General features: G+C 43.2%; 1 protein-coding gene across 2 annotated transcripts; it reads right to left on the bottom strand.

The window, feature by feature from the left end:
* Positions 1–3,130: 3,130 nt before the first annotated feature.
* pdcd6ip (programmed cell death 6 interacting protein) lies at positions 3,131–25,068 on the bottom strand. Of its 2 annotated transcripts, none has more exons than XM_064347135.1 (18): positions 24,724–25,068; positions 18,699–18,753; positions 18,271–18,340; positions 16,695–16,822; positions 16,300–16,453; positions 15,193–15,293; positions 14,035–14,166; positions 12,801–13,023; positions 11,361–11,484; positions 9,861–10,038; positions 9,477–9,588; positions 8,854–9,023; positions 8,227–8,475; positions 7,098–7,232; positions 6,502–6,596; positions 6,029–6,158; positions 5,097–5,332; positions 3,131–4,194 (listed from the first exon to the last, which is right to left on the bottom strand). In XM_064347135.1, the coding sequence occupies exons 1-18, from the start codon at positions 24,927–24,929 to the stop codon at positions 4,017–4,019; spliced, it is 2,676 nt and encodes an 891-aa protein (XP_064203205.1). In that variant the 5' UTR covers positions 24,930–25,068; the 3' UTR covers positions 3,131–4,016. The 2 variants fall into 2 exon arrangements, with proteins under 2 accessions (XP_064203205.1, XP_064203206.1); XM_064347136.1 differs by having other exon boundaries at positions 5,097–5,266; positions 24,724–25,067.
* Positions 25,069–25,406: the final 338 nt, after the last annotated feature.

Below are 25,406 nucleotides of genomic sequence, written 5' to 3'. Positions count from 1 at the left end.
GCTGGACACTAAGGTGCAATTTCATATATTATTACGGATTCCACATTGGTGCCATTCACTGGTCTATCTCAGGTTCTACTTTATTTTCATGTAAGCGTTTTGTGTGTGCATGTTTGTCTTGGTGTGTGTGTGTGTGTGTTGTAAATAGTGTTGTATAATCACTGCAGCCAAGTCTTCTAATAAGGCATAACTGCATGATTTCTCTGGGATCCCTAATTCACTCATGGCCTACACAAAGAAATATATCCGTTGCTCAATGTATCTGTTAGGCTTCAGTTCTGGTGAACTGTGAAGTGTGCATCTATTCCAGTTAAGTCTCTTCTCCAGTTAACTATACAATTGGCTAAAACACAAGGTAATAAATGGATAAGGTCTCTCATTAGGTTTTTCAATTTTTTCCAGTTTTATAGTATGTTCTTTTATTTGTCAAGACGACATTCTAGTCTTGCATAATACTTGCAATAGCACTGACTGTATGCAGCCGTCTGGTTTTCCAATAGGGGATCACGGTGTCTTAGACTAAACATAAATCCATCACATCTTACTTTCAGCGGCTGTTACTCAGTGATTTCTTTTATGTTCAATGCATCATTGCATCCCATTTCGTGTTACACACACAATAAATTAAATGGTTTCATCCTAATTGTCTCGGAATTGCTCTGTGACATTTGCTTTGGTAATCAAATCCAAACTGACAGATTGACTGACTTTTTAAAATTTTACCATCAGAGAAGCATTTCCACGAGATAGTGTGAGTAGGATCTCCTTCCAGAAAGAGTACAAGAAGGAAAAAAAACCAAAAATATTCTGTGGGCATCAGTTAGAAGACCCCATTGACAGAACACATTTTTTTTAAACCCAATAAAAATGATTTTCACCTAAATTGACCATGAAGAGGTTCTGTCTCAGATGAAGAGTGGTAATTAATCCTAAATCATTGATTGCATCATCATCGCAGATCAAATGAAGCAGGAAGTGAGATTCACTTCTGGAAAACATCGCTTTACAAACAGCAAATCAAGAATAATGTCTCAGAATTTCTTTCAAACGGATAAACACTCCCATCGGAACTGAGAAACCAGCTAGTTTAGTCTGGGAACAAAGTATCTAACGGTCTACAATATAGCAAACTCCAACAGCAACTGTGAGAATACGAGAATCAGTTTTCTCTGATATGTACAGCAGTCAATAAAAAAAAAAAATTTTAATCGGAAATAACAACTGACGCGTGGAGGAAGACTTTCATTCGCGAAACTTTCTTCTTTCTAATCAGCGACAGATCAAAAATATTACTTCACGGAGACATGTCGCTACCCACTAATTTGAATGTAATTACGCTTGAGCAAAACCATTTCTTATGAGGTTAAAGGTGGGAGATTGAAGGCGGAACAAAATAACTTCATAACGCAGATGCCTGTTGGCCAGTAAATCAGTTCACCAACAGGATTATTTCTCGCCAATTATACAAGCCTGCCCTCAGCAGGGAGTTTGGAGTACTGCATCAGTGTGCTGTTCTTCCGAGAACAGGTGTCTTTTCTGTTTTCTGACTCTCTAATGTCCTGTTTTTTTTTTTTGTCTTTGGAGAAATTCAGCTTTCAAAAAGTGCAAACAAGAGAATAACAAAAAGGTTGAGGGGAAAAAAAATTCCAATGTGTGTTGAATGCAGTGATTTCTAGTCTATATTGTTGAATAGTGCTGTTAGATCACCCTTAATTTGTTTGCTGCTAAAAACTAACGTTAAAATGATGAACACTGACCCAATAGGTTTAGCAGCATCCTTCTTGAGAAGGAAGCCCGGTAAATGGCACTGTGTGCGTTTCCTGAACTGCAGCTAAATTCTCTTAATAAGGTGTTTACCCCTGCAGGTTGTGTCCTATGGGGAGGTGAAATCAAATCGCTCCTCTCTCATCCGTGTTAACATGTGCGCAGGGTTACAGCAGGCTTCTGCGGTGCGTTCGTTCTGAACAGTAACACACACAACGGCATGACCCCTCTAAGTGAGCCCCCCCCCCCCTCCTGTTCTGCTGAGAAAGCTCCACGAGGGAGACTGGGAGTTCAGGGGTTGTCCGTGGTTTCGCCTGTGAGGCTCTAAACTGGCCATTGACCCAGCGATGTACTTTCTCCTTTATAAAAGTTTTCTTCTCTCTGCAGAAATGAGTAACCGTGCTCAAAGTCTGAAATACCACACATACCGATTTCTCGTGTGTGGGTTCCTCCGGAGGCATTGAAGGGTACCGGACTTCAGCTCCCGCTCTCTTCTCATTAGCACACATCCAGAGGACGTCCAGGAGACATCACCCATCACAGAACAATGTACCATTCATTATATCACTCAGACACTATTTCTCATTCTCAAGCAGATCCTTTAATTATTCTTTACAACATAGACAGCCTTTCTCAAGAAACTTTAGTCGTAGTTATTCTCTATTTTTAATGTTACACAGATGTAGCAGATTGCCCACTCTTTTTTGCCAAGTATATATATATATATATACACACATATATATACATATATATATATATATATATATACACACACTTTGCCTTCACATTACAGCATATGAAAAAGAGCGCTGATTACTCTTCCTGTGGAGTTTGAATCAAGATGTGACCAGAACAGCAATGGCAATGAACCAAAAATAAGGGTACATAGTTTCCCCTGCCAAAAAAATTCTCCACATATTTGACATCACTCCAAGTTAGCAGGTTTTCTGCACCCAGGTGGGACGCTACCATACTGTCATTATAATCACCTTGAAGAAAACGCTGGACCATTCCTCAGTAAAACTCCAACTGGAAATATTGCTAATATAGACAAATAAAGCTATTGAAATCACCAACTCTTTCTACTTGGTGAGGTGGAGGGGAACAGAAATAGAAATGAAATCAACAGGCAGTACTGGGGAATCAATTCTGCTACTTGTGGAACCAAGCCCTGGTTCTTATCTACATCACCATGCGTGTGCATGAGTCCTATGCAGTACCATTACTTCCTCATTCACACAATTAAAGAGTGCTACGCAGTCAGCGACATACTGAACCAACTGATCATGTGGCATTGTATATCATTAGAATGTCATTAGGGCCATCCAATTATATAAGAGCAGGAAGTGATGGAACAAGAAACAGCTGATTTACAGATTTGATTTTAATCACGCACAAAAAAAAGGAGCACACTGGTTTTGTTAAGAGCTGGTTCTTGTATGTATATATTCATTTTAAATTTGCTGAGTGTTTTACAAAGCCTTGATTGTAAGAGTACATGTCTAATGAACACCCGATGAAGCTAAACAAGGCAAAAGACAGCAGGAGTACAGTAATGGCCAAAACCATTTTTTCCCTGAAAACCACCCCCCCCCCACCCCGCCCCAAAAAAAAAAAAATCAGTTCCCAAAATACTCTTCTATGCAAAAAAAATCCTACAGAGCATTTAATTACATTATGCGTCAGTATTCATTACAAAAATAAGATTACTGTAGTGAGCATACTGGGGATATTTTTTTGAACGGTAATGTCTAAAAAAAAATAAAAAAAGAAATATATAATGAAAATTTATCTAGGCCAACCACAGAAGGTCACCATGCCAGAGCCAATCAGAAGCCATAAAAAATTGCAACAAATCTAAGCCACACCCTTTTTCGGGTGGTCTCCACAATGCTAGGAAGACTAATGGCGGCCAGGCTGCGCGGTGTTTTGAGCCAACCTTCTGCCCTTTCTGACCCCGTGAGGCTCACTGGAATGAGGCTTCACGGTTCCCTTTCGTCAGGGAGGCGTGTTCCATATGCCCGCCTCTGCAGCTCAGTGAAGACGCGCGCTAAAACCTGCAACACTGCCCCAGCAGATGCACTTCCCAATCTGCAGTTCTGGGAAAAGTGAAGTGTTAATTTGACGAGAAAAAAAAACAAGGGATGAAAGAGGGGAAATGACACATGTACAGGTGAAAAGTAGGTGCAGAAAAGGTTAGGCTTCATAAACATGGTGTGAAGGCGTGGTAAACACACACGGGGCGGCGCCCCCTACTGTTGGGGGTAGTAGGGCTGCTGCTGGGGCGGTTGCTGGGGGTAGCCGTAGGGGTGCTGCTGGGGCTGGGGAGCCCCGGGGTAGCCGGGCTGTGCTGGGGTCTGGTAGGGCACGTAAGGCATGTTGTACTGCCCATAGCTGTACGGGTTGTAGCCCATGGGCACCTGGTAGTACCTGCAGGAATGGACACACAGTTTCAGCATGAAAAAGTGCTCCACACACACACGCACGCACGCATGCACGCACGCACGCACACGCGCACGCACGCACACGCGCACGCACGCACATGCACACGCAGCTATCACCACTCACAGGGTTGCAGCTACAGTTACATTACATTACTCTCACTTAGTAGGACAACAATGAATGGGAAAAAAGGGGGGGGACTAAAATAAGAACTGGGAGACAGTTGAAGTTCAGGATCTTCAGCAATACAAAAGATCATGCTAATTATTATTATTATTATTATTATTACTACTTCAAATAAGGGAGGCAATATTAGCATTTTTAGGCAATTAGCAGACTTGCCCAGAGCTTCTTTTTTTAAACACACAAACCATTTAAACAGCTGGATGTTTACTGAAGTGATTCATGCTAAGTATCTCGTAGTGAGTACAGCAACAGGGCCCCACAGGGGAGTCAAACCCGCAGCCTCGTAGCGTAAGCCCACTTCCCTAGCGTTACGCTCGCCCGCCACCCCTGCAATAACGCATCCAACCTGCCCTCACAGGCATTTTCACTGCTCCATGGCTGAGTTCCATCAGCAAGTCACACACAGGTAGGAATAACCCCCCCAGTCCCCCCCCAGTCAACGGCTCCTATAAAACAGCCCATAACCACGGAGCCCAGCAGTGCAGCGGGCCTCTGCCTGTAAAGCTAAAGATAGACTCAGAAAGCAAGAACAGCACAATTATAACACTATCCTACACTGTACTACTGCCACCCCTATCATTACCACCACTACCACCTCTACCAGTGGCAAATAAACACATACTATCACCACAAGTACACTGAGATACTGCTACCAGCAGTACAGCAGGAATAACAGTCATAAACGTCATCTGTGGAAGCCTTACCCGGGGTAACCCTGGTACGACGGGTAAGGCGGTCCCTGTGCCTGGGAAGGGGCTCCAGGCGGGGCACCAGGCGGGGCAGCAGAAGGGGCTGCGGGCGGGGCCCCAGGTGCGGTTGGGCCGGTCTGTGGGGGGGCAGAGCTCATCGGGTTGGTGGGGGCGGAGCTTGCTGCCTGTGGAGTGAAGTTCGGAGGAGGTGGTCTCGCAGGGGGCTGTGGTTTGGTCTGTGGCTGCTGATTCTAGACAAGAGGCCATATTCATTTTTTACTTTACTTTAACCAGGTTTCCCACATTTGCCCCTCATACCCAATTTCTAAATGTCAAATGCGCTTTTCCACCTGACAAGGGCGTAAAAATACAAGCAAAAAAAGCCACAGAAAAAAAAGAAAAAAACACTATATAAGCTCTTCTCTGCAAGTTTCCTCTAAAAGATACATTAATATTGCCAAAACATAGTGTGCCTTGCTGCCCCCTGGTGGTTTCTGCATTTAACTGCTCAGCCTAAGCACAGACATTACCTCATGTTAGGAAGATGCCTTCAGTACATGTTGAGGTCTCATGCATGGCCGATAAGCAAGGTTAATGTGGCCAGCCGCCTGCTTTATTTACACTTACAAACTCTTATTCGCAGAGGGTTCCAACAAACTATTGTGATAGCCATTGTTTGGAAAGGGTACTTACAAACTCTGCTATTGTTAGGAGAGGGTACTTAAAAACTGCTATTTTTTGGAAAGGGTACTTAGAAACTCTGCTATTGTTTCAGCAATAGTACTTGCAAACCACGCTACTGTTTAGAAAGGGTACTTACAAACTTTGCTACTGTTCAGAGAGGGTACTTGCAAAGGCTCCTGTTCATCAGAGTGGACGCTAACAATATCTCCCGTTGTTAAGAGCAGGTACTTACAAGGTCTTGGGTGTTCAGAGACGGTACTTACAAACACAGTCCTGGGAGTTGGAGTGGGCACCCCGGGCCCGGCGGGGGTGGGAGTGTTGAGGTTGGACTGGTACGCGGGTGCGGTGAAGGAGGGTGCGCTGGGCTCCCGAGCGATGCTCTGCTGGAGGTCCCTGGCAAAGCAAAGGCTCGTCAGGACAGGCGCGGTTCAGCTCACGCCACAGAATACACTGTTACAGAATACACCGACCGACCGGATACGCCAAATCAGCCGGCCTTGGGGCTCTGAGAGCGAGCTCTCGCCAAACACCACGGCTTTCACGAAACCACACCGTCCAATCACGCGCAGCACTGGACCGCAAGTCTCTGCAGCCCGGCCGGCTGGTTTCACACTGAAGGACCTTACAGGGAATCAGAACACGAGCCCCTCGACCAAACGTTTGCAAGCAGCACGTAAGAAATTGCACTGCCTCCTTCTAGAATATTCCGGAGCGTGCCTTCCAGAGGCCCACTTACTTGAGAAGCTCGTCTCTCTCCGTCTTGCGTGCGAACACGAGGTCGCTGCACTTGTTTTGGAATTTCAGCAGGATTTCAGTGAATTCGTTGTAAAACTGTGGAGGAAAAGACAGCTACGTTCAGAGAGAAAAATCTACCTTCAGTCTCAAGAGCCCCGCACCCTGCACCCTGGAACCCCCTTAATTGATAAATGCACTCAGCAAGCAAAGGTGAGCCCAGCGCAGGTGAATGCGTTCTGAAACAAAACCTAACACTGCTAGAGAGATCAGACCCTCACAGCCCACTTCATCAATGCAGCTGCATCACAAAATCATACCAGCTGACCTCATACCATCAAGTTGCAGGTCTAGAGGTCAATCAGGTACAGGTCAGTAGGTTACAAGTCAGGTCATAAGACATGATGACACAAACGAGAGACAGCAAGGCCATGAAGGGGCTTATGTGTGAGGGCAAGAATCCGGAAATCATCTCTGAAAGAGGAGGGAGGACGCACGCGCACACACACACACACAGGTGCACACACACCACACAGCCCACACCACACACACACACACACACACACACACACACACACACACACACACACACACACACACCTTGGTGCCCTCGCGCAGGTTGTTGGAGATCTCCACATAGCTGTCATGCGCTGAGGCCAGCTTCTTCATCACCTCCTCTCTGTCGTTAGCCTCTGAGTTGGACTGCTTCAGGGTGGAGAACTCCTGGTGGGACGTCTGTCAAAGAGCATTAAAACCATCCATTTGTATGAGTGGGTTTTACACACATCGAAACTGCTTTCGAAAATACAGATAAATTTAATGACAAGTTTCGTCTCCAGATGTTTCCTTTTGAAAGCAGCACATAAGGAAACGCTCCAGATTTATCAGCCCTCAGGACACCTTAACGAGACTTCTATGGGCTGGCCAGCAGAGGATATAATCACATATAATCATTCCCACAATCGTAGCTGATAAAACATAAAATGCATTGTCTCTGTTGTAGGTTAAGCAGAATTATTATTGCAGTTGCATACATGCAGCACAGTTTCAATGAGTAGTTAAAAATCAACTGGATTCTGAGACTGAGCCTAGATTTGCCCGGAGCAAGAACAGCTCAGGTTGCCAAAACAGCCATCTGAAACAAGGATGGTAGCTGTCTGCCATTTAAATATGTACACAGCAACAAACCTTGCACATTTTCAGTTTCTCCAAAAACAATGAAACATTTATGTCACCAATTTGATTTCCAGTGCTCAGAGACATTCTGTTTATCCACCCCGTAAGATGATCACAATGCTTTAATTAGTTTGTTAACTGAGCTACAGTGTGGTTAGACACTCCCTTTATAGTGAGGTACTCACGGCATCCACATTCAAATGGTTTTCGGAAAGCATCAAATAAATTTTATTTATATAGTGTTTTTTACCGAAAGCCGTCACAAAGACAGTTTATAGAGTGGCAGAAAAAGCAAAACCCAGCCTGAACCCCCAAATAGCAGGTACATGAGGTAAAAAAACTCCCCAGGGGGGAAAAAAACCCTCAAACAGTGGCAAGAAAAAACTCCCTGATGGGAAGAAATCTCAGGAGGAACCCGGCTATAGAGAGGGGGGCCATCCTCCCCCGGCTGGCCTGGTGTAAAGTAGCGGTAGAATGGATTTAACCAAAACGTAATAATGGAACTATCACAACAAATAAAAACATGTGTAGCGGTTCTGGCAACGAGACGCACCTGGACGTTTCCCAGGATCTCCTCCTGGGTCTTGAGGCCCTGCTGCACCTTCTGGGTGTAGCCCCCGTAGATGTTGTCCAGCTCGGTGACGGAGATGGCCTCCTCGTTGAGGGCGCCGTCCTGCGCCAGGGCGGTCAGGAACTTGGAGGTCATGTCGAACTGGGCCGACTTGATGTCGTTCTCCAGCTGCTCGCGCTCCTTCTTCACCTCCTCCAGCTGGGCCAGCTGGGAGCGCAGGACGTTCACCACCTGGGTACAGGAGCACGGCGACATGACCAACTCCGTCCGCTCCTCTCAGCTCTACATGGAACTCAGCTACAAGGCTGCTTGGGTTACGGTACACACCTGTACTATGACACAACTTACATGTATATCCAGGCTTGGGCCTGAAATGGCCACAGGCAACTTCAACTGACATATGAATATCAAAGACATTAGCAAATGCCAAGCTACCCACATGTCTTTCACAACACTGAACCGCACATTCTAGCTGTTAGTACCAAAGTCTCTAGCAAGGCCATCGCTTTGAGGAAAGGACTGTAATAAAATGGCCAGTGGAAGTGGGCGACAGCATTACACAGTTAAACTTAGATGTGTTCAGAGAGGATCTCCATGGTGACCCCTCACCTCGCTGCCCTGCAGGGTCTTGGCGGGGTTGGCGGAGGGGATGGCAGCGGTGAGCTCCGCCTCCGGTTTGCACAGCAGTGCTATCATCTCGCAGTGGGTGCTGTAGCGCTCCTTGACAACCTGGTCTGCGCTCGCCGCCTTGTCCAGAAAATTCCGGTAACTTCCTCCCTCTGGGTGGGGGGGGGGGGGGAATGTGGGAGAGGAAGGGAGAGAGAAAGAAAGAAAGAATGAGTAACAGGGCAGGGGAAGTGAATTTGCAGCTCAGTCATGCCATGGCAACACAACGTCAGGACAACAGAACCATCAATGAGACGTGATGAAGCAGGCCTGACATTTCAACACAGACCAGCTGGCCATGACCACAGAGCACAGACAGACTACCTGGAGAACGAGGCAAAGCAGGTACAGATATGAACACTCACACATACATTTATAGGCTACACAAATGGAATCAAGGTCAAATGGAATCACAGGAGTTCAACATTATTGCCTGCTGGAGCAAAGCCATGGAAAACAAAGCCTTGAGCAGAGGACACACCAGGGACTTCATGCCCAGAGCTGCCCACACACGGGCTGGCTGCAGTCTCAGGGGGAGGCTGCCAGGGCTGGGCCGGCCTCTCTACCTGTTCTCAGGGACTTGTACAGGTCTCCAGAGGGCGTTCTGCTCCAGCGCTGGTTGAATTTGGCGCGGAGCTCGTTGTCCGTTGACTCTTCTTCGTCCAGCATCTTCAGAGACTGTGGGTATAGAGAGAGGAACAGTTCACTCAGCTGTCACAGTGGTTACTAAAGAACATCCTACACACAATGCAACCACTTCTCTTGTACGAAGCCCTGAAAATGTGGTTTCATGTTTGCGATACACTGAGAACACAAGCTAACGGTTTGAGCAAAGAGCTTAAATGTACGACTGATGATGTCATAATGCCTGGCAGACGATGCTGGTCAGTGATTCATTTTGAGGCTGAGCTTGATTTGTGGGTGGGCCTAATGGCGTGACTGGTGCCAACCTCGTCCAGGATGTCCCGGTTCCTCTGCATAAGCTCCGGAAGGTCCTTGATCAGCTGCTCGATGCTCTGCAGCCCCCCCTGCTGGATGATGGCGCGGGACTTTTCCAGGATGGACTGGGGCACGGAGTCTCCCGACAGGTCTTCCAGAGCGGCAGGGAGGTTCAGAGAGGCCAGGACCCTGAAGGGGGGGTTTGAGAAAAGAGTCAGAAACTTAGAGTCTTAATATTGTATGAAAATACAGAGTGAAAGCAGTAAACTGATGGTTGATCTACCACCATTGTCAAATGATTACATTATAAACAAAGTCGAATAATTCACAAGGCACAGAATTAAACCGTTGACAAAACTTCCAAAGCTCACAAAAGCGATTCTGACTAGTTATCCATACAAAATCTTGAGCAAACTAAATGCCCATCACGGCACACTCCCAGAGAAAAAACGAATTCACCAAAACAAGACACTTCTCCTTTACTTTGTTTGTCACCTTATTCCACCTCACACATCGGAGTGATATGAAATATTGTATGTTTAACAAAAAGTTTTAAAGGAGTACCATGGTGATTTTCACACTTTCTCTGTTTTATGTGCTATTTGCACAAGAGGCATTGAAGAAACACAATGAGCAAAGTATTAAATATGTCCGTTCTGTATTTTTGGAGAAATATGCGTTTTAAATTCATCGTCCCATTTTCAACCGGTTGAGAAAGTTGTCATTTTTCTACGTCACGAATACAGTAACCACTCCTATTTCCACGCCCCGTAAAGAAATCCTGCTGTTCAGACAATGCAAATATTTGACTAACGTTAGGTTCACTTAAATTAGAGTTCCTTTAGATTATTTCTGGTTATATTCATTTAGCTAGCTAGCTAACGTTAGCTAGCTAGGAGGTTTGCTTTCATAAGGCAATGTTATCGATAACCTTGGCTTGCTAGTTCGCTTTTATGAGGACGTTATAGTTGTGCTTTTATCTTAACTTGGCTAGCTAGATAGCAAAAATTGTAACTGGATACAAGTCAACGTCCTTACCTTAGCTATCTATCGATACTTGATATACTACTAAGCTAGCTAGCTTGTGAAAATTCAGTCTCCCAAAGAGAGCGCGTATCATGGGGGTAGCTATGGTAACGGGGAACAGTCTGTCAATCATAGCTAACTGACAGTTCTCATTACCACGCCCAGACGGTTCGGGTGAATTTTTATAGTGGGAAATTTAGGCTTAGAAAAATACGTTTTAAAGTACATTGAAATGACTGAAGAATAAAAAAATTATGCACATTTGTTTTGTTGTTGCCTGAAGACAACTGGGAAGTGTCACGTTCAACCACCATGGTACTCCTTTAACCAGATAGTGATCAGATTTTGTTGGCTGGAGCTCACACTGCAACCGTGAAACCAGCGTCTCATTTACGAGATTAATGAATAAAGATAAGAGAGCAGGCAGGCTCCGAGCGTGGAGGACGCTCGCGGCCCAGCGGACCCTTGCAGTGGTGCTTGCTCACCCGTTGCAGAGGTTGGTGGACTCCCTCATCGTTCCAATGAGGCAGTTGACGATCTCCGACTTGCGCTGGTTGTACATGCTCATGGCCTGTTGCACTGCCAGGGGAACCATCTTCTCAAACAGATCTGAGCACAAACACACAGGCACGTGTACATTAACACTGGCACCCAACATACACAACCAATTTTGATTGTGTGAATGAAAGTTTCTTCTGAGCTCTAAACGGATAAAATAAGCAAACTGAAGGTAAAGCACTGTTCAGTAAGTCACATACAGAATATACACACTTTCTAATACTCTTAGGGCCAGATGTATACACATAAAACTCACAGTGTAAATGGCAGTCTGATGAGGGTATGTTGGTGGATTCACAGTCTGCAGGATATTAACATCTTATTTACTACAACTACAGCTAATCATAAAATGGGACTGAAAAATGCATTAAGCATCTTCATTGGCTGTGGGGAAATAGTTGTCTTCTGGGTGACCTACCACTTTGTGCGCAACGCGAGAGCGGAGTCATATTCCAGCTGTGCCAGCATTGTTGATTGAATTAATCCAGATGCAAGAAAGTTGCAAAGAGCTTGACTAATGCCGGGTTGGAATGGGAATGCTGTGTGGGAGGTTCTAGGTCATCTTTTATTTTTCCCAGAAGAGTAATTATTTCTATGGTTGCGTGTTTGTCACACAAGTCATAGGTGCCATAGATTCCATGATGATTTTAGTCTCTTATTTTGGCAGTCCCCGGTTTTTAGTGCTAGTTCTGTTTTCTGTGTTTTTTAACAGCTTTGCCAGGACTGTTCCATGATTTCAGCTGATATTTTCAGTGTCAATCACCCAGCCTTAATTATTGCACAGCTGCTTAATCTGTTCCATTTAATGAGCACTTGCTCAGGGAGCTGAAATAGTGTTATTCTTGTTGCAAAGATTCTCTTATCAGATCCTCAAGGGCAATACCTGTGTCTACGTCTTGCTAGCACCTTGATTCGCGCTTGCTCTTAAGAGGTGGACAGATTCCACCCAAACAAAATCGACCCTCGTTAATTGCATGAACTTCCACAGAATACAATTTCCACAGAATACTTAATCAGCCACACTTCTATCTCCACCCGTTATTGGTGTGATCCTCCCTAAAATGCATATGCATAAAGGTGAGAAGCACACCTTGCGATGACTCAGGTAGATGACACAGCCCCCAGCACCGTGCACCTATTTGGTACAGAACACGCATGTTTCTGGGGCAGAATCCACCTGAATCCAGTCGTGAGAAGCTTAGGACATCTGGCCGTTAGAATTCACAGAATTGTTTAAAGTGGCTCTTCTAATGGATGCTGACCTACACCAGTGCTTGCCAATAGAATCTCTTATTTACATCAGCTCAGTGAACGCAAACCACTGACTGACACCAGCTCTGACCAATAGAAACCCTGAGTGCTCTTACCGGTGAACTTCTGGCTCATGGGCACTTGAACTGCGGTGGCCTTGACCAGGGCAGCCTTGCCGATGTGGTCCAGGTCCTTCACCTCGGGAACGCGGTCGTGGTAGATGAAGTCGTTGTCTTTCTTAGCGGCGGTCAGGGCACGGGAGATCTTGTCGGACAGGTCCTTCACGTTGACGTACTCATCGTAGCGAGACGCGACCGTCTTCACCAGCTCTGTTGCATGCTATAAAAATCGACCAGAGAACATGGTAGGCAATCTGACAATTAACCGCAGCAGCTGTCGCGTGTATGTATTTTACATAAGATCTGGTAAACATGTTCAACTAAGCAGACAGATGTGGTACAACCCTGTTATAAACCCTAGACACAACCTACTCTATAGCTAACAAAATAAAAAGCAGAAGAGCTCCAACATCATCCAGTTGATGCTTGTGGCATCTGTGCGGATTTATAAATTCTGCAAGGAATCGGAAATTAGGAAACAGTGAATGAGCAGGCTTATCAGAAGTGGATCAGCAGCAGAACACCATTTCAGGGTATTTTAAATGTACTCTGAGCCCCCACTGGGTTATGTTAAAAGTCTTTACTGTGATTTTATCTTAAAACACCCTCCTGGACTCTTGTAAAAAAAGCCTATACAGAGATACCATCTAAAACACACACTCTGGACTATCTCAGAAGCCATTACTGTGATCCTATCTTAAAAGCACACCCTGGGTTCGGTGAAAATTTGCTGTGATCTTAATCTGAATATAAAGAGGACAGACAAATGAACAAATGTGATGCACTGTCTATTTAAAGCCAGGAGTGCAATATATTTAAGAAGAGGGGACTAATGGTGGCAGTTTATCATAATGGTTAGGGAACTGGGCTTGTAACAAAAAGGCTTGTGGGTTCAATTCCCATGTGGAGTACTGCCACTGTACCCTTAAGCAAAGAACTTAACCTGTACTGCTTCAGGTTACATAAGTATCTAGCTGTAAAAATAGAAGCTGTTTAAGTTAGAATGCCTGAAAAATGCAATGTAAGGTAATAAGTGTAATTACAAATTTTTGTCTGTGGGATCGTATCATTTGTTATCAGGTCAACGCACATTGATACGACTTTTTCTATTATACCTTTGTAAGAGAAGTAGAAAAGTAAAGGAACACAAAGCAATAGACAAACACAAAATGCTTCATGGTTCATCTACAGCAAGTAAATGAGAAACTGGGTGGAAGAGACCAGGCCGCACCTGCAGCCGTGCGATCTCTTCTCCAAACTTCTTCTGCTGCTTGGCCAGGATGGACTGGTGGAACTCAGCGTTGGCCTGCATGATGCAGTGCTTGGCAGCCAGGACCGGCAGCACTTCATGGAAATAAAAATACTGACCGGGGGAGAGGCCAACCACAAACACACAGACACCACATGGGAGGCAGGATGAGGATATGGGAGGGAGGGAGAGAGAGAGAGAGACAGGAAATAAGAATTAATCATTAACACTAATGTCAAATCAGTAGAAGCCTAAACTAAACCACCATAAAATTAATGAAATAAAGGGAGAACCAAACCACAAAAACATGAGTCAATCATTTACATAACTGGATGTTTTTCTTCAGCACTGGTGTGTCCAGCTATTCTAACTGAGCCAGTGATTACCAGCGCTGTCCCTGCAGATCTACAATCCTGTAAGTTTTCATTTCAACTCTAATTTGGCACACCTGACTCAACTGATTAGCAGCTGAGTGAGATCTCTAGCTGCTGATTGAGGTGTGGCTTTGTTAGGGTTGGAGTGAAAGCCTACAGGATAGTAGATCTCCAGGAACAGGGCTGGTTACCACTGCCCTAAAGCATGGGTACTCAAATCTGGCCCTCAAATCAAAATCCAGCTTTGGTTCTTTTTTCTCCCTGGTAAATGAACAATTAATGCTACTCATTGGCCAGACTGTCCTGCACCTGACTCCCAGGTAAAGGGAGGGTGGTTCTTGACCCTCAAGGACCGTGATTTGAGTAACAGGGCCCTAAAGAAATTGAATTGCCCACCCTGGACTTCAGGGGAACAGAAAAGAACCAAGTCTAGTGAGAACTGTGGGTGATAATGCTGTGTATGGACATTACTCTGAAGCTTGCACATTTAGACCACAATGTGTAAACATGGACAAAAACAACCAACAGACATAAAATAACCAAAAAATGTAATATTGGAATTTTCTTTTTTTAGAAATTGTGTAATGCTGGATTGCCTGACTGAAGTTATGCTGAATTCACATTTTGCACTTCCAACAATGCCTTGTTCTTTTATTCAGTAATCCATCTATTCTCCTTGAAGATACAGATTAGATTTTTTCAAAAAAGCTGAGTTAGACAAGTGAGCATTCCTATGGGGGATAATTAAAGATACACACTGACATACCTTGGGCAGGTTCTCTTTGTACTGGCATTGTTTGAAGGCGTCACCATAGAAATCTGCAGCCTGGTTGGCCAGCTTTGCAATGATAGCATCCTTCATCTTGTCTGCAAAAAAAACAGATTCACAGTTATCGTACTTCAATTAAAAATGCCAAGAGACCATCATCTTACAAACTTCTACTGAATCAGAATATTAAAGTTGGTCCAAAAAAAACACCAGATCATAAAGGTTTTCCAGAAGCACTCATTCATATTTAAATGCAATACTTTCCAGATAAGAGGAGGCAAAATCAGCACAAGTGCTTTTCATGTTCAATCACTACACTACACTGGCAACATCCAGTTCCTATTCAGATTAGATGTACCTAGATGCCCTCAAAGCAGGATTATGCTCAAAGATGTGAGCACGGCGTACATTAGTATGGTTTTGGGTCCCTCTAGTGTCACCACAATGCAACACTGCAAATGAACTGACTTTAACCATGGAAGACGCACGCTGCAGTAGCACGTTCAGGCGCACAGACTGTGGCTCAGTCCTCCAGTCTGGAGGCTCCCCATCCCCCTGTTCCCCATTTCCCTCAACTGAAATATGGCACATGACACATGCCAACCCAAAGCCTCCATTTCTAGGCAAAAACAAAGCTCTCAGAAACACACTAAAATAATGAGCCACACGGGGAAGAAAAGAATAAAGGCTTCATGATGAAGCGAAACATAAAATACAGTAAAAATGAAAGTAAAATATGTGACTTTGCCAACACCTTTACCAAAACAGTTATCCATGTTCAGCCCATCCTGAGCACTGACTCTATCAGGTCTGTGGAATATTTCTTGAATTATTTCAATTAAAAATTGTTTCTGTACAGTGCCTCTAGCAGGTCAGTGCTACCCGCTGCAGTCAGTGCTGAAGAGGTGATCAGTGAAATCCAGGCAGTCAGTACTAGTCAGTAATAATGAGGCAGTCAGTACTGGTCATTGATATCAGGGTAGTCAGTGCTGGTCTTTAACATTGGGGTAGTCCGTGCTGGGTGGAGTGTGTTATTCATGACGGTCAGTGCTATTTGAGGAGGTCAGTACTGTCAGTGCTGTTCCGGGGTGGTCAGTACTGTACCTGAGGTGGCTTTGAGGAAGAAGACCTCCTGCGCCTGGGCCAGCATGATCTGGCTGAGCGTGCCCACGGTGTCAGGGGAGATGTCCATGGTGGGCTCCCGGTTCAGTGCGGACAGGACCGTGTCCTTAATGTGGGCGAACACCCCGCTCGACAGCTGCAGAGGGAGGAGGAGGAGGAGGAGGAAGAGCAGGACGAGGTCAGACACCATTTCAACTACTTTAAAAGATCTGAAGGAAAACAAGACTATGCATTTGAAAAGGAGAGAGACATATGAAGGATGAATTGCAGCCAGTGTCTTTCTAAGGTTAAATCCCTATGTCCCAGTCTCCAACAAAACACTTTCCCTGGTGCCCTTTATACACACCCCTGGCCAGTGGCGCATGTGAAGGACTCACCTGGTAGAACTTGGCAGCTGCCCTCAGCCCCTCATCGCTGTCCAGGTTCTGCTCAGAGGCGATCTGACTGGCCAGGGCTCCCACATTGAACAGAACACACGTCTTCTCATAGCCGATGCTGGCCAGCGCTGACAGGACAGGAGAGAACAAACTGCATCAAACTTCACTCACATCAAACAACATCACTCACAGTACTCACATCACACATAATTCACAGTGCTCACAACACAACATCACTCACAGTACTCAGATCAAAGTACTGACATTACACATCACACAACATGACTTACAGTACTGACATCAGACATCACACATCATGCACAGTACCCACATCACACACCACTCACATCACACATCATTCAGTGCTTACATCACACATCACTCACAGTACTCAGATCATCACAACATAACCCTCACATCACATAACATCATTCACAGTACCCATATCACACAAAATCACGCACCACTCACATCAAACATCATTCAGTGCTTACATCACACATCATTCACAGTGTCCACATTACACAAAATCACACATCACTCACATCACACAAAAATACAATATTGGTCAATAAGGTATCAGGATTTGAGCAGAGTGAATTTTTTGCCGAAAGACAGGATGTAAATACAGGGGTGGCTGCAGCCCAATGTGACCTGGCATAATGACACATTTTCCGACACTGATGCAGTCACACAAAAACATGTGTTGGAACTATAGTACTTCAGTTCAGTTTAGCTTCAGAGATAATCCTGCCCAGATCTAATAACCACAATCAAGATGAAAAATCTGATTAAAAGAGTATAAAACATATTCACAATCAGCAATTTTATAAGAAGGAATTGGTTCTGATTATGATGATGACGATTATGACATTAAGGACAATGACGATGATGATTATACTGAATATTATTATTGTTATTTTTATGCTAATCAGATACCCTAATCCAAGGTCAAATTATATTTCACCATTTTTTGATTACCCATTCTTACTGCTGGGTATTAAAACTGAAGTCATTTCAGGTTAAAACCCTAGCTCGAGCATATAACGGTTCTACCCCACACAGTACTTTAACACAAGGCCCTCTGGTTGCAATCCCAGCACCTAAACTTTTAAAAACAGCGCTGGGAGGCACTGTTCACATTCGGGCCCCCACAGAGCTGACCGAGGGCTGAGGAAGTGAGTAAGTAGGTGAGTAGGTGAGTTCTGTGTGGTTTTGCGTAAACTGTTCTCATTTTAACTTTCACAGCAGTGAACAGCACACATTCAGAGGTCATTTCTTGGGGGTGGTGCAGCGGAAGGTAGAATGAGCTGTAAGAAGGTACATTAAAAACACACTAAATCCATGTCTCTCTTATCACCATGGAGACAGACCTGGTTTGGCATGAACTTGTTTGACTGAGGCTGAACAAAACCAACAATATAGTTTGGGATCCCGGACTTGATTATGCAACCAACTCAATTCAGAATATTAAAACAGGATCTCTGCACAAGACCAACAAACAAACAAACACAAACACACAAACACACACACATGCACACATGCACACACACACGGAGACTAAAGCAATACTTACCAAGCTTGACGGATCCACCAAACAATGATCCTTTATCAAAAGCATCTTTCCATGTGAAAGTTAAACACACCTGAAAAACAAAAAATGGTGACAATCAAGAGCAAATATGGAATAAGCACATTCAGATGGCTAAAGCAAGGAACAGTAGGATTTCTATATGGTGATTTATGCAGATGTATTTTTATTACAGCCTAAAATTACTCAAATAATTGCAAAAAAAATTACATATTTGCATATGAGTGAAATAAGCATGATATTGCGCTAGAAAATTCTAATTTCTGACTATAAAATATATAAAGCCTATTACACACATTTACAATGATGCATTTTAACACTAAATGACAGCATGCTATGTCAGTACATATAAGCAAGTAAGCAAGACTGGTATGTGAACTGAACTCCACAGTATATATATACAAAGAATTTACCTGGTTTTCAGAGAAAGGGAATTTGTGTTCCACAGCACAGAGTTGGTCATAATATCTGGAACAGATGAGAAGACAACTGTGTATGAAGGCACTGTGTATGAATCATCATACTAGGGAAAGGTACCAGAGTAATAGATTGATCTATTTCTCGTTGGACACGTGCCTACTCAAACATTATTGTTTTCTTGAAGGCTATGCATGTACAGCTGTGTTGGAACTTGGCTCCATTCATCATTAAATAATATATTTTGATGATATTTCTTAAACTAAAATGTCAACAGAATAAAGCATATACATATTTTGAAGTGCATGTTTTGACTGCAATTATGGTTTATTTGGTAAGCCGGGATATATGCGAGAGAATGATCGAGGGGCTGAGCATTAGGCAGTTTGAATGCCTTGCCCTGAGGGAAATTTCCGAATGCGAATTTTCTACCTCTGACAATTGTAATGAAAAAAAGTGTTTCAAAATAGTAGATTCCATTGCAATGAAATCGTTAGCCTGCTTATGTATTCCAGCAAATATCCTATACCACTTACGAACGCGTCATTCACTGCAACCGGGTTACGTAATAGGTGTTGAAATTCAGTTCCGTTTTAAGTCAATATGTTCTCACAGCATGTTTGAACAGATAGCTAGCTAGCCAACTACTGAATTTAACTCAAAATAGAGGCCAAAACTATAAACGTCAAGCTATAACTACACCAGTACTCTCTATACAGTCATTCATGTACATAAAGCTCACGCGCAAGTAGGCTATTACATTACAACTGCTGGCTTGCTTGGTCTTACAATTTCCACTTTATTTAAAGCGCAGAACGTTGCGCATATAGCGCATTAATTTAGTCAACAGTAATTGAACTTTTTCAAGCGCTACTTCATAACCGGACTTACACGGAATAATAATGCACATGTCCCAGCCAGTCCAAACTGAGTATTCAGCCAAGCCGCTGTATATTGGTTGGACACGCATTCGTGACTTGAGAATATTATTCGTTGTATCATTATCTCACACTGGCTGTTTATTGACACAATAGGCAAAGCATTAAGATTTTATTACGATTTTAAAAAATGGGTAGGCCTAACTGATGTGAATTATTATGCGTGCATGGATTATCTATACAAGGAGTGTTGCCGCCCGGGAGAGATGCGTTCTAAAAATCGATGCTTCCCTATGCTATGTTTTGGAATCGAGTATATTATGCGATCAGTCCTCGATCTGTGAAATAATTGAAAATCACCATCCGTACATTTCCACTACCAGCACTTTACTTCAGGTAACATCACATGTATTTAACAGACAATCAAATGCAGAGCCATTACAGTGAAACAGAAGTTAAGTGCAGAATTAGACGAGCAACAGTATCAGATCTGGTTAATAACACTGGCTGGCCAGAAAGTGTTAAGTGTAGCCTATGTCAACCTAGAACCATAATACAAATCATTTATATTATTTCAAATATATAGGCTAATATAATCTAGACTTTACATGAAATACACTACTGGTCAAAAGCTTTAGAACCCTTTACTACTGTTTTAGCACTGTGTTTTTAGTGAACTAAGCAGGTTCACGTATGTTTTTGAACTTCAAATGGCACATGCTAAGAAGTGAATAAACAGAAGTTAAAGAATATTTTACTTCACAAGATACTGAGCTAAACTTTGGAGTTACTAAAAAAGCCATATTTGGCTAAATAAACATGAACAATTTTTTAAAATCTCAGATCAAAACTGTGGGTGTACTAAAACCTTTGGCTGGTAGTGTAACTTCCGCAGTTCTCCTTAATACCTTTTAATGATTTGAGATATTAAATCAAAATTCATATTTCTACACTAATAAGACCTTACAAAATTACAATGCAGAGTAAAACACTGGCCCCCATTTAAGACCTGGACACAGTCTTGTTCCACTATGGTGTATTTTCCTTTGATCTTCTGATTATCAATTCAGTACAGGAAGGAACACTATTGTTGTTTGTTTTCTATCAAACTTTTTTGTATTTCCATGGGGTGAGACACAGGTGAAAATAAAAGTAGCAGACAGTTTGTTGACATCTAGACTAGTTCTGGCAAGCAATTACTTCCTAAAATAGTGAGAATGTGACGCGTCATTTAGTGGAAGCCCAGATGACAGGGTAGTTCCCACTCAAAGTCACATGGCAGTGACTAAGGGCAGGACAATGCCAGATGTGAGCTGTGAGAATTTAAATAATCTCATGTACAGTAGAGAGTCAAGATCCAGACAACAAGTTTTACTCACACGCAGTTATTCTAAGCACTTGAACACTGCTCAGGAAAACACCAAGCTTTATGAATGGAGAACAGTTCAAAGACAACAGAGAGAACAACACCATAACCCATTATTCACCATTTCCAGCTGCCAGTATGCCGGAAATATAATCCGTTCAAAGGAAAGCACTGCAGGCTAAAATCTAGAGTAAAATATATCATTGCAGTGGGTGCGGTTTCAAAGGTGAGAGGCAATGTTCAACCAGAGCAAACACACAGCGCAGCAGCAGAAGGCACTGTTCAGGAAACCAGGCCTGACTAAAGAGACCGTGTACAGAACTCACATACTTTAGCATACTGTACTGTATGTACACTGCACTGTATGTACTGTAGCCTGCCTTGTGATTTGCGGTGAAAAACTACTCACGCTAAATCATATGTTATTTGAATCCAGGACACCATAATTATACAATATTCTACAATATTATAAAAATAATAGAAGGACAGAGACCAGTAAAAACCTAGGCTAACTGCTTCAGTCTTACATTCGTGAAACAAATTTAAACAAACAAGGTTTTTTCATGGTTGGACAACCTTTTTCCTCAGTGACTGACTGTCACACCCACAATGCACCTGGGGAAAAAGTAACATTTGCCCAAGTTAATTTCTCAAAGGGCAGGAAAAAAAGCTCACTCAAATTTGCACAGAGTCAAGCGACAAACGATCGCTTTAAAGACAGGGGTTATCATGAATAAGAGGCCATCCTTTAAACAACAGCCAAGCTAAGTGACTGAAGAGCATTCACAAATTAACCATTTGCTTGGTTAAAGGAGATCTGTTTATAGGCCACCGTGGAAGCATTTTGTAGCTCTGTAGTTAACTAGTTGGGATCTCTCCACAGTCTATGCACGTCGGGAGAGCCATTCAGATCCACACGTCCTCCGAGCTGCCAGTGACCAGCTCACAGAAAAGGGGCTCCATTCACGAAGCAGACAGGTTCAAGCACAAACGCACATGCTGCGTCTGAAATTGTATACTACTCAGTACGCCAAAATAGCATGTGAATGTTTTACTTTGTCAAAAACTATAGTATGCATCAAATAGCATGCAAAAAATAACCCAGATCTCATACTACATCCAGTTGAAATATAGTAGTAACTGTGAACACTACGCTGATCTGAGTATCCCACAGTGCAATGCAATAGTTCACAACCCAAGCAACCAGACATGAACTAATAATGGCAGAGGGTGGTTCAAGCCAAAAGTGGCCAAAGAGTTGAACAATTTAAATGTTAGTGTTACCTTTCACTATGCTCAGCAGAAAGTATTTAAAACCAATGGTTATATTTACATTTTAAATCTTTTTGTTTTCCTTACACAAAGGCACATCAAGTAGCTGCCCTCATCAAAGCACGAAGTGCTGAAAGTGGCGGGTTTATATGATGAAAAGCCATCATATGGTGTGTCCGAAAAGTCATACTTCTTACTCACATACTTAAGTACATCGACTGACAGTACACATATATACAATGTAAGAGATTTTGGATGAGCCTGGTTGGCTCCTTCCACAGGAAGGAGCCAACCAGGCATGCCCAAAAGCTCCTGCCTGTCTGTCACAGGCAGCAGAAAACATATAACATATATAGAGCACAAAGAGTAACTCCCCACAGTAATTTTCCACTAACAGTTAATGACTTCAGAAACAAACCATCAGCCACCCACTTCAAAATTCACAAGCATAGAACTCCCGAAGGAAGATTAACAGCAAAACATTGTGGTACAGTTTGTGCAGGACAGTATCTGGAATAGGGGAACTTGTTTTCTCAAATGCAAATTTGTTAGGCCGGAACTGTTATAGGTCATGGAGATCACCTAAATGATGCAACTCAATGGGGTCTGTGTGGCACATTTTCATTGTGTATCATGACCGTCCACCGTTTCATTGTCTTCTCATCTTACACCAAGTACAGCTGCTCCAGGATCGCCTTACATGACCTCAATCAAACAAACTATTGTTTTGTACACAAGAAAAAGAAAATTGAGGTTGCATCATACACTACAAGACCACACAGATGAAATGCATGCAGAACTGGAGTAAAAAAGGCTGCAGGCAATTTGATTTTGATTTCAACTTCATGACCCTATGCTCTCATTTTATTAGTTGTAAAATACACAAATACTACGGATGATGATAATTATTATTATGAGACAAAGGTCAATGTAATTTCCCTGTAACCTGAACTCCCTAGTGCAAATCCAGTTACTAGCACCACTTCCTCCCAACTTTACTATTTTCATAATACGTAGATTATCTGTCCAGTTACAGGCGCACATAACCACACACAGAAGGATATACACAGATTACATACGAAATAAAGGAGAGAAGGGAGGATTATTCAGTGTGTTGGGTGGAGAACGGTCTATTCAACACAATTTCTTTCATATATATATATATATATATATATATATATAAGTATCTCCTTTAAAGAATGGGATTTTCATGGGAAGTAGTTTCGCACCCATCCAACTCAAAAATATCATTCCAGACCAGCACGTAGGAGGCGGACATGAATGGATTCCGTAACTTAAAAGCTATACGAGGAAATGGATAAACGGGTTCGAATCCATGTGGGAAAGCTACTCTAAATTGCTCCCCGCAAATTTCAACTAGTAAGAAATATGCAAAATATGCAAACTAACTTACCGTAATAAGTAATTTATTAAGCATGACTAATTGATCATAGACCCGTGCTAAAATCGTGCATCATTATGTCAGTGTACAAGTCGAACAGAAAAATGCTGTGTCATAGGTTAAGAATAAGCAGGCAGACCAGGGATGCTTCTGGATCAAGTGATTTGCCCATTGTAAACTTTTAAGTATAATTTTATGCTGAAACGCCTAACGTTAAACAACGCTACCAACAAATAAATAAGGGTTGTGATGTAGAAGTTAGAACTACCTAACTTAGCTAGCTAGCTAAATTAAACCAATTTGACCCGTTTCAGCGCAAGTTATCATGCGGAAGCAAAGTTATCTTGTCAAACTAAGTGCAAAGAGGAGACGACACTTACATTACCTAAGCTGACTAGCTACCTACCTAGGTAATGAAGCGCACCTCTTCGGTTACTTTAGTCAGTGAACTTGCCCAGTTCAACTGTGCTAATCTTCCATGTTACTAGTCTAGCTAGATGGCAAAGTTAGCAACTGGCGAGCAAACAAAGCAACAAAGTCTTCAAACTCGAGGGATCTAAAGCCTAATGATTTGTTTCGGAGGATGATGGCAAAAATGGTTCTTAATAGTGTTCTCTAGCCAATAAATTTACCCGAATAACTATGAGATATATAGCAAGGCCCCGATTGTGTTGCTAACTAACGTTAGCTACGTTTATAAACCTAAAGTCCTCACCTACTGCTCCGATAATATTGATAGAAGTGACTGTGAACATATTAAGCAATGCACTATCCAGGTAACTAACCAGCCAAGAAAGCGAGTTAATTACAATGTTAGTTAGTCTAACGTTATCTCTACAATTTCGACAAGAGGGGAACTACAACGGAGGTTGGTCACTTTGTTGTCTGAACAGGCACAACAATGTTTACTATGCTTAGCATAGCTAGCTGCCGTTGTTAGCTAGCCAGCTTGTTGGCAAATAATTAGCTGGTAGGCAAGCTAGCTAGCTTCATAACACAAGTTCAGTTTCGAGTAGAGAATTCTAGGGCGCGACGCAGACACAGAGCAGGTAGGCAGCTGGCTCCCTGTGAACCGCAGGCGTTTACGTCAGAAGGGGACTCACCTCAGCAGGATCTCGAGCGAGCTCTCGTGCTTGTCCAGCGGCCTCCCCAGAGCACTTTTGCGCAGCTTGTTCAACTCTTCAGCGGCGCGGACATATTCCGTCTGCTCTTCACCGGCTGGGTAGGTGTCTTTGACGAATTTTGACAGCGATTTGGCCATATCTACTTCCGACGACTTTTTTAACGGGACAGAAATAAACGTCGCCATTTCGACCCGCAAAAAAACAAAGATAGGCGAAGGAAGGGATAAGCAAACGAACAACAACGGCAGTTCACTTCCTGGGTAAGGAACGTCAAATGACGTCGCCCGAAATACGGAGCTAAGCAGGCGGGGAGGGAGTGGAGGAAGCGAATGCACCAAGAGCAGCAGTGCATCAACGTTTCCTACTCGTATCACCAATCGCACTACAATCTCTTCGATCCAATCAGAGTCGAATGCGCGGAGTCTTACTTGGATAGAAACGTCTCAGCGGTTTGTAACCGTTGACACTGACTGTGTTGTTTATTAGTTGTGGCTGTTTCTTGCCTTGCTATTACGTAAAGCGTCTGTGTGACATTTCTCTGCAAAAAGCGCTATACAAATAAAATTGAATAGTGGTCAGAACTGCAAGTGGACAATCGACGATCTATGTAGAATTGCACGTTTTATACAAGCCACATTCTTGTTTAACTCTAAATTATACTT

This window comes from Anguilla rostrata, chromosome 8 (assembly GCF_018555375.3).
Source record: "Anguilla rostrata isolate EN2019 chromosome 8, ASM1855537v3, whole genome shotgun sequence".
Classification (NCBI taxonomy): domain Eukaryota; kingdom Metazoa; phylum Chordata; class Actinopteri; order Anguilliformes; family Anguillidae; genus Anguilla; species Anguilla rostrata.
This window is presented reverse-complemented; position numbering and strand designations above follow the sequence as displayed.

Excerpts from the sequence above, each read along its gene's own strand:
- pdcd6ip (XM_064347135.1), bottom strand. The coding sequence starts at position 24,929 with ATGGCGACGTTTATTTCTGTCCCGTTAAAAAAGTCGTCGGAAGTAGAT. Across the intron at positions 8,476-8,853 it reads AGACCCTGCAGGGCAGCGAG|GTGGTGAACGTCCTGCGCTC; the intron begins GTGAGGGGTCAC and ends TCCTGTACCCAG. Across the intron at positions 7,233-8,226 it reads AGATCCTGGGAAACGTCCAG|ACGTCCCACCAGGAGTTCTC; the intron begins GTGCGTCTCGTT and ends GCTCTTTGACAG.